The sequence below is a fragment of the Gossypium hirsutum genome, chromosome A02 (assembly GCF_007990345.1).
Source record: "Gossypium hirsutum isolate 1008001.06 chromosome A02, Gossypium_hirsutum_v2.1, whole genome shotgun sequence".
NCBI lineage: Eukaryota > Viridiplantae > Streptophyta > Magnoliopsida > Malvales > Malvaceae > Gossypium > Gossypium hirsutum.
The window spans coordinates 19,131,323-19,146,999 of NC_053425.1; the positions used below are offsets into that span (position 1 = coordinate 19,131,323).

Here is a 15,677-nt window from a genome sequence, read left to right on the forward strand (position 1 = left end):
TTACAATCCGACCCAAATCTATTCGAACTTTGGGCCGATGATGGTAATTATCGTAACAAGGTTATCTATTGTGATAGTAGATTTCATTGATAAATAAATTAAGAGTAACACAAGAATTATATCGGATGGTGTAATTTCAAGTTTGAATTCATGGGTTTTAGATGAATTTTCTGATTTTAGGTTCATTTACCACTCATAAATGAACCTTTTTCTAACAGCATATTGTACATATGACCCCATTATATTGCAGCAAGTACAGCATGCAAGCGAATCGTAATATCTGTCATGTAATGCCAGAAACGAAATTTGCTTTTTGAACATTGTAAACATGATTATTTTGCTTAAATAAAATTATAAGTGGCAATATTGGTAGCCTACCTTTTTAGGAACTTTGGACTGATGGCATCAAAGAGGGTCCTCATTGATCAAGATCAATTGCAGATTATTCTAACATCTAATCCATATAAAGTATTACAATTGATGTTATTCCTCTACATCAGCTAGTGGGTATAAACTTAGATCAAAATCCTCTTTCTCAAAAAATCACAAATCACGATAAATATCACATGAGGAGTGGTGCCCAGGCATATTACCGCTGTACCAAATAATCCCCTCAACCAGCTTATTTATATACCATCTTCTTCACCTTCTTCTCTGCAACACCAGGTTTAGTTAACTACCACCTTTTCTCTTTTTTATTTGTTGTTTGAAACATGGCATCAAAAGCTGATTTTCTCCTCCTAGCTGTGTTGTTTAGTTTTATGTTTTTGTCTTGTCGAGCCATGAAACATGATCAATCCAAATTCTTCAACTTAATGAAAGCATCTTTATCGGGAAAGGCCTTATCTGATTGGGATGTTAATGGAGGGAAACCTTATTGCAATTTCACCGGAGTTAACTGCAACGATCGAGGCTATGTTGAAGTTCTTAACTTCACCGGCTGGTCACTGTCCGGCATCTTTCCCGACGACGTGTGCTTTCGTCTGCCGGAGCTTCGTGTTCTCGATATCAGCCGCAACAATTTCCACGGCAACTTTCTGAACGGAATCGTGAATTGTTCTTCCCTGGAAGTGTTCAATATGAGTTCCATATATTTAAGAACAAAGCTTCCGGATTTCTCCAAACTGGTCTCTTTACGTGTTCTTGACTTGTCGTACAATCACTTCATAGGCGATTTCCCCATGTCCATAACTAATCTTACCAATCTCGAGGTGCTCTACTTTAATGAAAACGATAAATTAAAGCCATGGCAACTTCCGGACAACATTTCCAGGCTTTCCAAGCTAAGAATTATGGTTTTCACAACATGCATGTTGTATGGTCGGATCCCAGCATCAATCGGGAACGTGACATCGCTTGTTGATCTCGAGTTGAGTGGGAATTTCCTGTCTGGTCAAATTCCTAAGGAGCTTGGATTGCTGAAGAACTTGAAGCAGCTTGAACTGTATTACAACCAGTACTTATCTGGGACAATACCCGAAGAACTTGGAAACCTGACAGAGCTTATAGATTTGGACATGTCGGTGAATCGATTGAGTGGAAACATTCCAGTGTCTATATGTCGACTTCCAAAACTTCAATTCCTTCAGATTTATAACAACAGTCTTACAGGAGAAATCCCTGGTGAAATTACAGGGTCAACAACTTTGAGAATCCTTTCGCTTTATGGAAACTACTTATCGGGACAGGTTCCACGAAATCTGGGGCGTTCGGCGCCTATGATTGCTCTCGACTTGTCGGAGAACAATATTACAGGTCCAATACCGACAGAGGTTTGTCGAGGAGGTAAACTGTTGTATTTGCTTATGTTAGATAACAAGTTTTCTGGGAACTTGCCTGAAAGCTATGCAAACTGCAAATCCCTTTTAAGGTTTCGAGTTTCTAATAACCATTTGGAGGGATGGATCCCTGAAGGACTGTTCGGTCTCCCACATGTTTCGATCATTGATTTAGCTGACAATAGTTTCACGGGCCGTTTCCCAAATTCATTGGGAAATGCTAGGAATTTATCCGAACTGTTCTTGCAGAACAATAAGGTGTCTGGCTTTTTACCTCCTGGAATCTCTGGAGCTGTCAACCTGGTCAAGATTGACCTCAGCAACAATCTTTTGTCTGGTTCAATTCCTTCACAAATTGGGAATCTAAAGAATCTGAATTTACTTATGTTGCAAGGTAACAATCTTAGTTCTGGGATCCCCGAATCGTTTTCTTTGTTTAAATCTCTTAATGTTCTTGATCTTTCCAACAATCACTTGACTGGTAACATTCCAGAGAGTCTGAGTGAGCTTTTGCCTAACTCCATGAACTTTTCAAACAATCAACTTTCTGGTCCAATCCCTCTGTCGTTGATTAAAGGAGGGTTGGTTGAAAGCTTTTCAGGCAATCCAGGTCTTTGTGTTCCAATCCATGTCCAAAATTTCCCCATATGTTCACACTTTTACAACCAAAAGAAGCTAAACTCGATGTGGGCAATCATAGTTTCTGTCTTAGCCATTACAATTGCAGCTGTCTTGTTACTCAAACGTCGTTTGAGTAAACAAAGAGCTGTAATGGAACATGATGAGACCTTGTCCTCATCATTCTTTTCATATGATGTGAAAAGCTTCCATAGGATATGTTTTAACCAACATGAGATCCTTGAAGCAATGGTTGATAAGAACATTGTAGGCCATGGAGGATATGGCACAGTGTATAGAATCGAATTGCAGAACGGACATGTTGTTGCGGTGAAGAAACTATGGAGCAAAACATACAAAGACTCGGGTTCCAAAGATCAGTTGATTTTGGACAAAGGATTGCAGACAGAGGTCGAAACTCTAGGAAACATAAGGCACAAGAACATAGTCAAACTGTATAGTTACCTTTCAAACTTGGATTGGAACCTGTTGGTTTATGAATACATGTTGAATGGTAACCTTTGGGATGCTCTCCATAATGGAAGGTTTGATCTGGATTGGCCGATTCGACATCGAATCGCACTCGGGGTTGCACAGGGTTTGGCATATCTTCACCATGATATTTTGCCACCCATCATTCACCGAGACATCAAGTCGACTAACATCCTACTCGACGTCGATTACCATCCGAAAGTTGCAGATTTCGGAATAGCCAAGGTTTTGCAAGCTAGAGGGGGGAAAGATTCCACCACTACTGTCATTGCAGGCACCTATGGCTACTTGGCCCCTGGTAATATTCTCACTCAATTCGAGTTCAATCAAGTTCTTTACGGCTTTATTTCTCGTTAATTCATATATGTCGGTTTTGCAGAATATGCATATTCAAATAAAGCGACAACCAAGTGCGACGTGTATAGTTTCGGAGTGGTCTTAATGGAACTAATAACCGGAAAAAAACCGGTGGAGACTGATTTCGGAGAAAACAAGAACATCGTGCTCTGGATCTCGGCGAAACTGGAGACAAAGGAAGGTGTTATGGAGGTGTTAGACAAGAAGTTGTCCAAGACATTCAAGGATGAAATGGTTAAAGTTCTAAGGATTGCAATGCGGTGTACATGCAAGAATCCATCACAACGTCCAACCATGAACGAGGTTGTTCAGTTGTTGATTGAATCAGAGCCTTTCAGATTAGATTCTTCTTGTAAGTCACCAAGTAAGATCAAAGAAGCAGCGAATGTCAACAAAATAAAGAACCAATCAGATATATGTAGTTTTTAGGTAAAGTTAGCCTCTAGTTTTTAATAGAATAGTAGGGAACCAATCATAAAGAACAATTTAAGCTTTTTCTTTTCTATATACTTGATAGGTGGGTTGTAGATTCTCTCCATCTTTTTTATTTTGTTTCCATCTGTTCTAAGGGACCAGGAATTTTAATCACTATAGTTGCTTTATGAAATCATTGCATAGCTTTTCTTTCTCTTTATATTTGGAATTTTCCTTTAAAATATGTTCTTCACTTTTTTAAAAATTATTCATTTTTAACATTTCATGTTTGACATGTTTTTGAATTTGAGATATAAATGTATGATTTTTCGAATACTCATGAAAATATTTTAAAATTAAACACATACCGTGGTCGAATACTTAAGCTCAAATCCGAGCATATGTGATTTTTATGATGCATTTTTAGTGGGGCTTGTGATTCTGAACATAAAAAGGGAGGCATGATTCTCCTGTTGAGGTCCAAATAGAAGGGTATTGGTTGAGGATTCAAAGGCTCCCCATCTTTGCTTGCTTAACCGTTGATAGTGAGCCATGAAAATCCACTGACAAGTTGGATAACCCTTTTAAATTTATTAATGATATTTGATGGGAGGAAATAGGATTCCTCCATTTGTCTAATAAAAAACTTCATCCAAGTTTTTATTTAAATTTACCTTTTTAAAAATTTATAAATATTCATCGAAATATCAAGAATGGAGATAAATATGAAATGATCCATGAAATGATTGAAGCTATTTGCATCAATGAATGCAGAGTATAGTTGGGAATTTGAGTTTGTGTAGTTTCAACTTTGTGAGTGTTTTGAGGGGTCCCCCATAAGCGGAATGAGATTCACTGAAGAAAAAAATATTTGTCTTATGGGCATGGTGGTGAGTCCATATTAAAAATAAAAAAGAGTTCTTTAAAAAAAAAGTGAGCATGGTATCAAAAGAAAACTTTCGCCTTTCCTTCCAACAACAGAATAAGATAAAATAAAATAAAGCATAGCTTGGCCATGGTATTACAGCCTCCTTTCCATGATATAAGAGAAGTTTAGGTTTGGGTTTGTCTATTTAGGTGTAAAATTAAAAATGTTTTATAATTAATATTAAATAAAAATATATTTTATTAGTAAATATAAATTTATGTTAAGTGGAATGGATTTGGATTTGGATTTGAAGTTATAAAATCTCAATTCACAGGAACTTTCAAGTAGAATACAAGAAGCAAACTATAAAAACCAATCCGAAAACACTAGTATTCCATTCAAATTGATGGCCTATTATATCAGGGAATAATGTTTATATAAAGCTTTTAGCCACTACAGGAAAATAGGGTTTTAGCAGCGTTTTTGTCAAAACGCCGCTAAAAACTGAGCAATAGCGGCATTTTTTGTTAAAACGCCGCTAAAAATAGAGCATTAGCGGCGCTTTTGGTGAAACGGTACTAAAGACCAGAGCATTAGCGGCGCTTTTGGTGAAATGCCGCTAAATACCAGAGCATTAGTGACGCTTTTGGTAAAACGCCGCTAAAATCCTAAACCCCAAAAAAACATAAAACATTAATTTATAACCCCTAAAATAGTAAACCCCTAAACCCTAACAAGCACTAAACACTAAACTATAACCCCTAAAATTCCAAACGCCACAATAGGTGCATTTTTAGTGGCGCTAGGTTATAAACGCTGCTAATGTTAAATTATTTTGTTCAAAACTTCGTCGTTTAGCTGTCTTATTTTTTACCCACACCTGATACACTTAACATTTTCCCCGTTTTTCCCGAGTTCTATTTCCCCCTTCTTCCTCATTCTAAATCCCTAAAGTATTATCACCCTTTCCCAAATTCGACATCCTAAATCCCTAACGAATTTAATAATAATAAAAAAGTAATTTTAACAATTAAACTTAAATTCAGAAATTTGTTAAAGTATGTTAAGAGAATTACTTTTCCTTTTTTAAGATTTAACACTCCTATGCGAAAAGATATTGTTTAATTCATATATTTATTAAAAGTTTATATAAAAATTAATTGTTATTTTGGTTATAATCATAAAGTTAATTGTGTTTCGAGTTTTTATTTTATATATATATAAATATAAAAATACATTCTTATAACTTAATTTATATGTGAGAGGGTAAGTTAATAATTTCACAACTGAATTAATATACTTGATTAACCCATAACACCAACTTAATAAAAAGTAACTATAATTATAAATTTTTCTTTCCATTAATATGATTCAACTAAAATATTTTTAATATTTAATTTATATAGACAAACAATTATTGCACTCAAATTGATATAAATTATAAAATTACAATTAATTTTATTTAAAACTCGATTCGAAACAATGGATGTTTTAAATTTGTAAAGTAAAATAATCATACTAGAATATGGCACACTCATTAAATTTTATAAAATCACTTAACTAATACTTTTTCAGAATACTAGAATATGGCACACTCATTGAATTTATTTTCAGAATACTTAATTTTTTATTTATAAAAACTAATTTATAAAAATAGTAATAACAAATATTTTATAAAATCACTTAACTAATACTTTTTAATAGAGAAAATAAAATTTTTTTAGCATAACAAAACAGAATGGTTTTATTTAAAATAAAATAATTTTTTGTGACATTTTTATAAAAAACGCCGTAAAAAATTAATAATAACAACATTTTTTTATAAAAACGCCACAAAAACGCGGTTTTATCCCTAAATTTTCCCCCTCTGAAACACCTAATTTTCCCCCTAAAATTGGTATCCTCAAAACACCCCCCAATCTCACCCCTAAAATGTCCGTAGAAAGGTCATTTGAAGCCTGGGAAGAGGTCCAACGCCATGGCCAGGACCTTGCCGATCGGCTAGCTCAAGGTTTTACTGGTTTAATCCAATCCCACATGATCCCACCTTCGTTTCCATGGCCAAATCCTCCAAAATCCAAGCTTTTTGACCTCGAGTTCCCATCCCAATCCTTTGGTAACAAGGATTTTGGTCTTCCCATTGATAATTCTGCTATTTTTGACATCGGAGATATCGGGAACTGGATTGGCCAAGTCGGGGCAGACTTTGGTGCTGGCTTAAACGAGTTGGTGCAACAATTCTTCCGGAGGTTACCGATCTCGTTTCGAGCTGAGGAGAGTGCAGTTGTGTCGGTTAGAGGTGATATGAGTGTGAAAGGGCAGAAGGCTGAGGTGGGTGTTAATGATATGGAGGGTTTGGTAGGATTTCGGATTCAAAGGATTTTGGGTTTGTGGGTAATGAGAGTCATTCAGAGGGAGTGGGAGATGAGGAGATTCCAGGGTTTAATTTGAATTCTGCTGGACTACTTGGGAGACCACAGGTAAACAAACAGATCAATAAATTGGGAATCTTTTTGGGGATAGTTTGGTTCTTGAATTTATGAACTTTGTTTGTGTTAAATTCTTGAGAAATTACTGTTTTAGCTTGTAAGATTGATTTAGTAATTGCGGCGAGTGCCGATATATAAGAAGCAATTTCAATCCTAAATTGTCGTAAGTGATAAGTTTATAAATGGAAATAGGGTTGTCTATGTTACATAATTGATGCATAGGTTAACTTGTTCTCGAGGATTTTCCTTTATAAATTGTTTTAGAAAAGGAATTGTACTAAATAGAAATTGGTTTTCAACTCAAACATATATGCTTTAATCATTTCTAGGAAAGGGTATATATATATATTAATTAATTAATTGCTATAACAAGCTATACTATATCATTTCAGTGCTACTTTGGTTATTAGTATAATAACATCGTTAGATATAAAATGAAAAATAATTAATATAACTTTAAATTTGAAATTAAAAAAATAGTAAAAATTCTTATAAAAATCAGTAAAAATATTTCCTTCTTTTTGTTAAAAATAAATCATAAGAGTTTCATGTTGTCTCCTTTAAAAAATAAAATGGTTAATGTATACTTTGTTCCTTGAACTTGTCTAAAAGTACTTAGTTGGTACTTGAACAACCTTCATAGTTTTGCCTCTTCATCCGATTGCCTCAAGTTACAAATGGAGCAGAATCAATATTAACTCTCTGTTTTCGTGCTACTCTGTAGAGGAAGTGTGATTTGAAGCATCCCCCTGGGGACGAAATATATCGAAGTGGTACCCTGTCAATGTTTGAGGTATATTCTTGAATAGCTTTTACTGCTACTACTTTCTGTGCCAAAGTTCACAAAAAGATAAAAAGGGAAATAGCCTTTCCTTGATCTAGTTAAGTAAAATCTATATTGTTGTGGCTTTCTTCGACCCTACCCTATTGTTTTTGCTTTTGTAAATTCAATTTTCACATATCTTTCTTTGTATGTAAAATCCAATAATCTTGAGATCTTTTTAAATGATACTGTGAAAAATGTTGTGTTGAGACAATTATTTTTCAACTTTGGCTTAATAGTGTAGAAATAATTTTCATCATTTTTCTTTTTTTCTAGCTCCTGCTACAAAATGTCATGTTGTAGAATGCTGCAGATCTTTAGCCTTTGTTGACATTCATCTTCCTTTGTTCAAATATTTTGAGACAGGTTGATGGCAAAAAGAACAAGGTTTATGGGCAGAATCTTTGTTATTTGGCGAAGTTGTTCCTTGACCACAAGACCCTTTATTACGATGTTGACCTATTTCTATTCTATGTTTTGTGTGAATGTGATGATCGAGGTTGCCACATGGCTGGATACTTTTCCAAGGTAATTAATTTCTACTGCATTTTTGTTGCTTATAATTTGACACTGTGTGGAGGTTATAACAAATCTTTTTATGTCTAAGGCTGTTCTAATATTTTGTAGTTGCAATGTACCAACTCTGGTGGCATGGAGTGCATACAGCATTTCTTAACCTTATTGTCATCATATTAGAAGTTTTTAAGTAGAAAAATTTATTCTGTGTATTTTGGGACCAACACTGTGTATTGCAGAAAACATGGAGAGAAAAAATGGAAGTGTGAGAAATGCTCCAAGATCTATGCTGTCCAATCAGATTGGAAGGCTCATTCTAAGACCTGTGGAACAAGAGAATACAGATGTGATTGCGGAACCCTTTTCTCAAGGTATATCTCTTTTTATCCTTTTTTTTCTCCCAACAAAAAAAAAACACTTAATTGAAATGTTTGATCACTTTTTCTTTTATCTCTTTTATTTACCATTCACCCCTTTGGACTTCAATGGAGGATTCATACAACTCTTGGTCTTTAGTTTCATGTGGGAAGTCTTTTGTGTCTTTAGGGCCGTTTTTGTTTGTTTGTTTAGAGAGGGGTCGAGGTTTTTGTTTTCTTGTAGTTGTTTCTCTTACACAAGAGTCGGTAAGCTATGCATGGAACATATCTGGAACTTAAATGCAGTGCCAGGTTACGTTTCATCGAAATGGACACCATCAAAGACAAGTGTCTGTTACTGGGTAACCCTTGCAAGAGAAACTGAAAGCAATATATCTCTGAAATCTGAACCAGATGCCATGTTCTTATCTGAAAAAAAATTAAACTAGATAGTTAAACGATTAGGAACATTCATCATATTCTGTAGGATGATGTTAGTTTTGAACACGCATTATTCATTCTAATAAACATGGGTTTATTATCAGACCAAACTCATGCAATCTTTTACCCTGTGTGTTTCTCGTTGATTAGATTGTAATGGAATGGGACTGCAGTCTCAAAAACAATGATGGACATATCCAAAGAAAAAGCAAAAGAAGTTTAATAATTGCTTTTGGGATTTCATAGTTTGAGAAATCCCGAAAATTTTCATGTAGTATGCCATTATTAACTTGCAGAAATCACTGAAACTCTGAACTTTTTTCATCATGATGTAAAACTGATAAATCTGCAAAAATATCTGTTGCTGATTTTGTTTTTGTTTTCCCCTCCATCTATTAGATTCCATAAGAACACATTTCTTGAGATATGTTTTTCCCCCTTAATGAAGTCAATTCTTTACATTCTGTTTATTGCTACAATGTTTGTAACTCAGCAGAGCTACATTGAACTACTAACCAGATTAGAAAATCGGACCTTTAGAAGATCTCTTTCTCTTTCTCTGTGGTGTTAATTGATGTTATTTTATTTCTGTTGGGCAGGTGGGTAGGCTACTCAAAGGACTCTGACGATCCATTTGGCAGATTAGTACGCATAACACCTGGCGTAGGTAGATTTGTTGCTAGGAGTTACAGTCCAAGGTGAGAAAAATCTCTCCACAACTAAGGTTCTTTCTACCGTAAATTATTGATAATTATTTACTATTGATTGCTTGCAGACAGTTGGTCAGCGCGTCACCTGGAATTCCATTATTTGAGATTTTTGTGGTTAAAGAAGATGAAGAAACATATCTTATGCAGGTAAAGTAGTAATGTGCCTTAATTTATTATTATTTTTTGTTTGGGGCAGGGGGCATAAATGGATTCTAAATTATGACATCTTCAAAATTTGGTGAATTCAGAGTATTTAATGATACCATGAGTCATGAGTGCAGTTAAATGCTGTGTATGGTTTGTTTGCTTTGTGTGGCTTTTTGCTGATTGATATGAGTTGAAATACTTTGGCACCATGCCTTAGTGGCATCAACTAGTACGACCACGTTTGGAGAGATCTTGAGTCTTAGATATGTGGAACCTCTTCGAGAGAGATTTGGGTTAATCCACGTTAATTCATACTTTTGAGACTTCTAATTGATGGGAAAACTCTAAAATACAGGTTGCATGTTACAAAGGTCAGGGAAGAATAGCAGAATTTGGTTTCCGTAACCCGCGATGGGTCGATGGCGAACTTCTCCAACTTAATGGCAAGGTAATAAATATTCAGAACTTTATGCTAATAATATGATGTGACTTGCAACTTAAATTATTTTGTTGAGTTTTCAAAACTATATGAATTGAAGGAAAATCCCTTGTGGATGGTCATATGCAGGGCGTTGGACCCTATGTCAAAGGAGCTGATCTAGGTTTCCTTTACATTGTGCCCGAGCAAAGTTTCCTTGTGCTACACAACCGTTTAATATATAAATATATTTGTATAGAGTATTTTAATTTTTTTACTAATTTAAATAAATTTTTTTATTTTTATATTTGTAAAAGAAACTAGTTATAAAATAAAAAAATTAAATTTAGTTTGGTTTAGATGATTATAGTTTTCTAACTTACAAACAAACAGTGAATCAAATTGAAATCAATTTATTTGAATAAATTAAAATTAAATTGAAATAATGAATTTTAATTTTTTTATATTTTTCATGACCTTTATAATATTTTGTAATATATATATTTTTAAATTTCATGATTTTTAGCGGCGTTTTTGGGAAAAGTGCCGCTAAAGGCCGTGATCTTTAGCGGCGTTTGTGGGATAAGCGCCGCTAAAGGTCGTGATCTTTAGCGGCGATTTTTTAAAATAAATGCCGCAAACTTTAGTGGCGCTGTCTATAGCGACGTTTTTTGCGGCGCTTACCTTAAAAAACGCCGCTAAAAGTCAATTTTGCTGCAGTGAGCACAAAGAAAAAAGGGGAAGAAAGTACCCAATGATGAATTTTATTGAATCAAAGACTGATGGATGATATTAACATTGTTGGCTTAAATGATAAAAAGTTTAATATTCTTTAAATAAAATTTTGAATTTAATGAAAAAAAAACACAAGAAAATATTTTCTCTATTTATGCATTTAACTTAAATCAATTTTAGATATCGAAGTTTAATATGATTACCAAACAATAAATGTTTTTAAAAAAAAAAAATTATGGATTGCTTAACTGAGTTGCCACTTAGTGCCTAAATGATAAAAGCAACTGTAGGAAAATGGTAAATGTAGGGCCAGACAATTGACAGCAAGAAAAGCATAATTTTGGAAAATATAGATGATTATGTGAATGACTGATTGCAATACACAGCAAGCCACTAATTTATATTATATATAAAGAAAGCCATATATGCTAGTAATTTTTTTTGAACATAAGTTTGAAAACCACGTCATTTCTTTGTTTCCAATTAGCCTAGAAGATGGTAATAAATTTTGAGTATTTTTTTTTTGGTGAAATGAGAAAATATTTTATACATGTGATCAATGCAAAAAGTTAGGGAGGAGCCAAACTAGGTAGCTCTTGCAAAACTACAGCATTTGAAAAGATTATTAGCATTTTCCTCCTTTCGTTACATAGGGGGCACATATTGTCCATGTTCAAGTTTCTCTTCCTTGGTTCGATAAGAATTGGAAGGCAACTAGAACAAATCTTCCGGACGAAGATAATCAATTTAAAATGAACTTTAATCATTCACAAAACTTTCCAATTTGTGTAAAGTTAAGGTCTAGTTAAGGGTGGCAAAATGAGCTCGAACCTAGGTTTGAAAGTTCGACCTGAAAATCCAAGCCTAAACTTGTTTTAAGTTTGATTTGACTAAAAAGTTGAAAACTTGAATACAAAAAGGCCCAAACTTGAATAAATTTGAATTCGAAAAAGTTTGAACATGATAAAACTCAAAAAAAAAAAAATCTGAACTCAAAAAATCTTAACCTAAAAAATCAAAACCTAAAATTGACTTAAACCCTAACTCGAATTTAATACTAAAAATAAAATAATCAAATTGCAACAAAATAATATTATTTAAGAAATAAAAATACTACACAACTAGTGAAAACTGAAAATAACGAATTTATAAAACATTAAATTCAGTGGTTTGTTTCCAAAAGTCAAGCCTACAAATGAAGATCAAAACAAATATTATTATACATCAAACTTTATTTATTTTTATTATTTCAAAGCCAATATAAATGTTTTATAAATATACTTACAAGCTGAAAGCTTCTAATCCTCAAAATAAAAATAAAGTGAAGCAGTCTTCCTTCCAAATTTGATTGATTCTTTTCATCATCTAAACTAATAGACATATAATATACAGTTTCATAAAAGAAAAAAAAAAGAATCTTACCTTCATATCCGAACCAATTTCAAGTGGTAATCAACATTTCTGCATTTTCAGACAAAAGAGAACTTCAACTCTACCACCCATGCTAAATGTTAATTATGAAGCAACCATAGTGATTGGAATGCTTAGAACACTTTTGCAAGTCGTGCAAGGTTAGGATATCGAATTTGATTTCCTTTCCAATAGTCAAGAATATTCATGTACTTATAGTAGTCCTCTCCAACTTCATCTAAATAGATATCAAACTACAATTTATTTGAATTAAATCGAAATTTGAAATCAACAACATAAAAAATATCATACAATAATCTACATGTTAAATTTTTAATTATGAATTTAATAAACATATAATAAATATAACTTATTTTCATGTCTTCAGAAATCATTCTTTCACTACAGGAAAACAGGCTTTTAGTGGCGTTTTTTTCCGCCTTTAAAGCGCCGCTAGAACTATTTGTGGCGTTTTCAAAAGCGCCACAAAAAACGACGCAAAAATTTGAGTCGTTTATTTAAAAAAGTCACAAAAGATTATGAATTTTAGCTGCGTTTGTGGGGGAAGCGCCGCTAAAAGTCATGGCTTTTAGTGACGTTTTGAGGGCATGACTTTTAGCGGCGCTTTTGTTACAAACGCCGCTAATTTTAGCAAATTTGTAATAGACATTTTTCACCAATATCCAACCCTTCCTACATTAAAATCCAACCAAAAACAGAAAATATAGCATGAAATCCAATCAAAAACAACAAATGTAGCATAAAAAATACAACCAAAAACATTAAATCTAAATGATACTTCAAATTCAACGAAAGATATATGATGTAAATTAATAAATGAAGTATAACTCAAAATATTCTTACAATAATGTTACATGTGACAATGTTAAAAATATTCTTATAACGAGAAAACAAATGTCTAAGATGGCGGCTTTTGCGACTGCTGAAACATCTTCATCATATGCTGAAGCTGTAGCTAGAGCTCATCGTACTTTTTGTTCTGCTCTGCTGCCATCGCTGCTGCCGTTGCCTCCCTCGCTGCTGCATCCGCTCTAAGTTGTTGCTGGAGTTCTTCATATTTTCTTTGAACCTCTGCAATTTGCTCAACTGTGCTCGCTTGCATCTGAGCTATCTGGTCTCTTAACCTCTAAACTTCAGCTTGAGCTTGACTCCCGGAAGGCATGTATTGCTGGGAGCTAGATCCAAACTATTGGGTCGGGGTAACACCAGATCCTTGAAATCGAACCCAACCATACCTTTCAGGACCCAAAACTTCAGTAATAATTCTGTTATCAATGTTCTAAAGATTAACAGAACTATCAGTCGAAGCAATCGCTTCAGACTTCGCCTTCTTCTCCTTTAGTTTCTCCTAATAAATCAATCAAAGAGTTAGAAACGAAATATATAATAAACATGAATGCAACATAACTTAACATTATTTAAAACTACTAATGACGAATTAAACCATTATAATTAAACATTATAAATATTTATAATAAATCAAATTTTATTAAGTAAATATACCATAATTTCTCTAGCTTCGGATGTCATAGGAGATCCATCTTTTTTCCTATGCGTAATCTGAAAAAGCTGAAGGCGTCTGACTTTTTGACCAAACGAGACTTCCTACAATATAGTAGTAAAAATATTATTTAATAGTAGAAAGTTATTAATATTTGACAGAATTAATAAATTCATAACACCTCGGCCTCAGCTACAGAAGCAAAACTTCTCGACCCTGCCGTGTGTGTGAATTTTTGCTTTTATCTGCTGCTTGTTCCAGCTCGCTCACCGTCCTATTTAATGAAATTATTATTACGTATATATTAAATACTATATACCAAAAAATTTATAAGAATTTGGAAGTACGTAATACCTCTCCTTTCTTTGAATTCTAGAATCTAACCGCATCTTCCCATTTGTACTTTAGCATTCCCGGTGGGACATTTCGCAATTTTTCTTCAAGGTTTATGTCTTTTTTAAAATATTCTTTTTTCAAAGTGCTTTTATGGTCTCTCCATTTTTTACCCAATGCCTTCTTGATATAGTCATTCGAGACTCCTAAAGCAAATCTCTCCTAAAAAAACACAAGATTAGAATGTAAATATAAATGAAACTTAAACCAAAGTATTATAAATTACATTCACGTTTTGTTACCTTAATATTATCGAGAGCTTGATTTTTGTTGCTATCAGGCATGTGATGCCATGATTCGTAGTTGATGGGCAACATATTGGCATTTCGTGCTATAATGCCCAAATAGCCTGCTAAAAGTCGAGCTTCAGACCCAACAGGCTGACCATGACTGTTTCTACTTACTTTGACACGCTCGACAGGATTTAAGTTGTATAAATCTTTAAGTAGTGTACGTTCTCGACCTCTGCGCATCCCACCACTTTCAGCTAAAAAATGATATATTATTATTATATTAAAATTGAAAAATAAATCAATAATAAAAGTCAACACACATGTAAAATAAACTTTAACATTACTTTGAAATTCTGCAGGCTCGTCAAGTGTCTCCGACACATTCGAAGATCCAATAACTGTCTGCTGTTCACTATTTGCTTCTTCCAAATTTGGAGTATTCTGGACAATACTTAAATCTCGTAATCTTCTTCTACGCATTTTTCCTGCAATACACATAAAATAGTTAAAATTTTAGTAACAAATTACAACAATAATAGTACATATAAAATAGTTAAATTATATAACATGACCAAGATTAAAATTATAATATTACATATAATTAAAAAATCTTAAAATCTTACTACATCATAATTCGTAAATATCTTCATCCACATCCTGACGAACCTATTGAAATTGTGTACTAGTACTAGGGATATTTTCATTTAAGTTTTGTTCTGGAAAAGGCAAAGTTTTTGATCTTTCGACGATGTCATCTCTACTTCCGTTGCCCATGTCTAACAAGTCTCTAGGGGTGTTTCGGAGTACAACGTACCAACCCTCATCAGTTGGATCTTTCGAGTAAAAAACTTGTTTCACTTGAGAAGAAAATACATACGGCTCGTCTATCAATTGTTCTCTAGTATGAATCAATCGAGAGAAATTCACCATTGTAAAACCAAATTGATCGTTTTTAAT

General features: G+C 33.6%; 2 protein-coding genes across 3 annotated transcripts; both read left to right on the forward strand.

Annotated features, from left to right (window-relative positions):
- The first annotated feature begins 530 nt into the window (after positions 1 to 530).
- LOC107951128 (receptor protein-tyrosine kinase CEPR1) lies at positions 531 to 3,852 on the forward strand. Its single transcript, XM_016886058.2, has 2 exons — positions 531 to 3,186; positions 3,268 to 3,852. The coding sequence occupies exons 1-2, from the start codon at positions 714 to 716 to the stop codon at positions 3,672 to 3,674; spliced, it is 2,880 nt and encodes a 959-aa protein (XP_016741547.1). The 5' UTR covers positions 531 to 713; the 3' UTR covers positions 3,675 to 3,852.
- A 2,504-nt stretch (positions 3,853 to 6,356) lies between these two features.
- On the forward strand, positions 6,357 to 10,862 carry LOC107951129 (uncharacterized). 2 transcript variants are annotated; one of them, XM_016886060.2, is made up of 8 exons: positions 6,357 to 7,007; positions 7,741 to 7,809; positions 8,206 to 8,367; positions 8,595 to 8,726; positions 9,752 to 9,850; positions 9,928 to 10,009; positions 10,365 to 10,457; positions 10,578 to 10,862. In XM_016886060.2, exons 3-8 carry the CDS (start codon positions 8,210 to 8,212, stop codon positions 10,749 to 10,751), a joined length of 738 nt encoding a protein of 245 aa, XP_016741549.1. In that variant the 5' UTR covers positions 6,357 to 7,007; positions 7,741 to 7,809; positions 8,206 to 8,209; the 3' UTR covers positions 10,752 to 10,862. The 2 variants fall into 2 exon arrangements, 1 of the variants encoding a protein (XP_016741549.1); XR_001698333.2 differs by having other exon boundaries at positions 6,374 to 7,007; positions 9,932 to 10,009.
- The last annotated feature ends 4,815 nt before the right edge of the window (positions 10,863 to 15,677 follow it).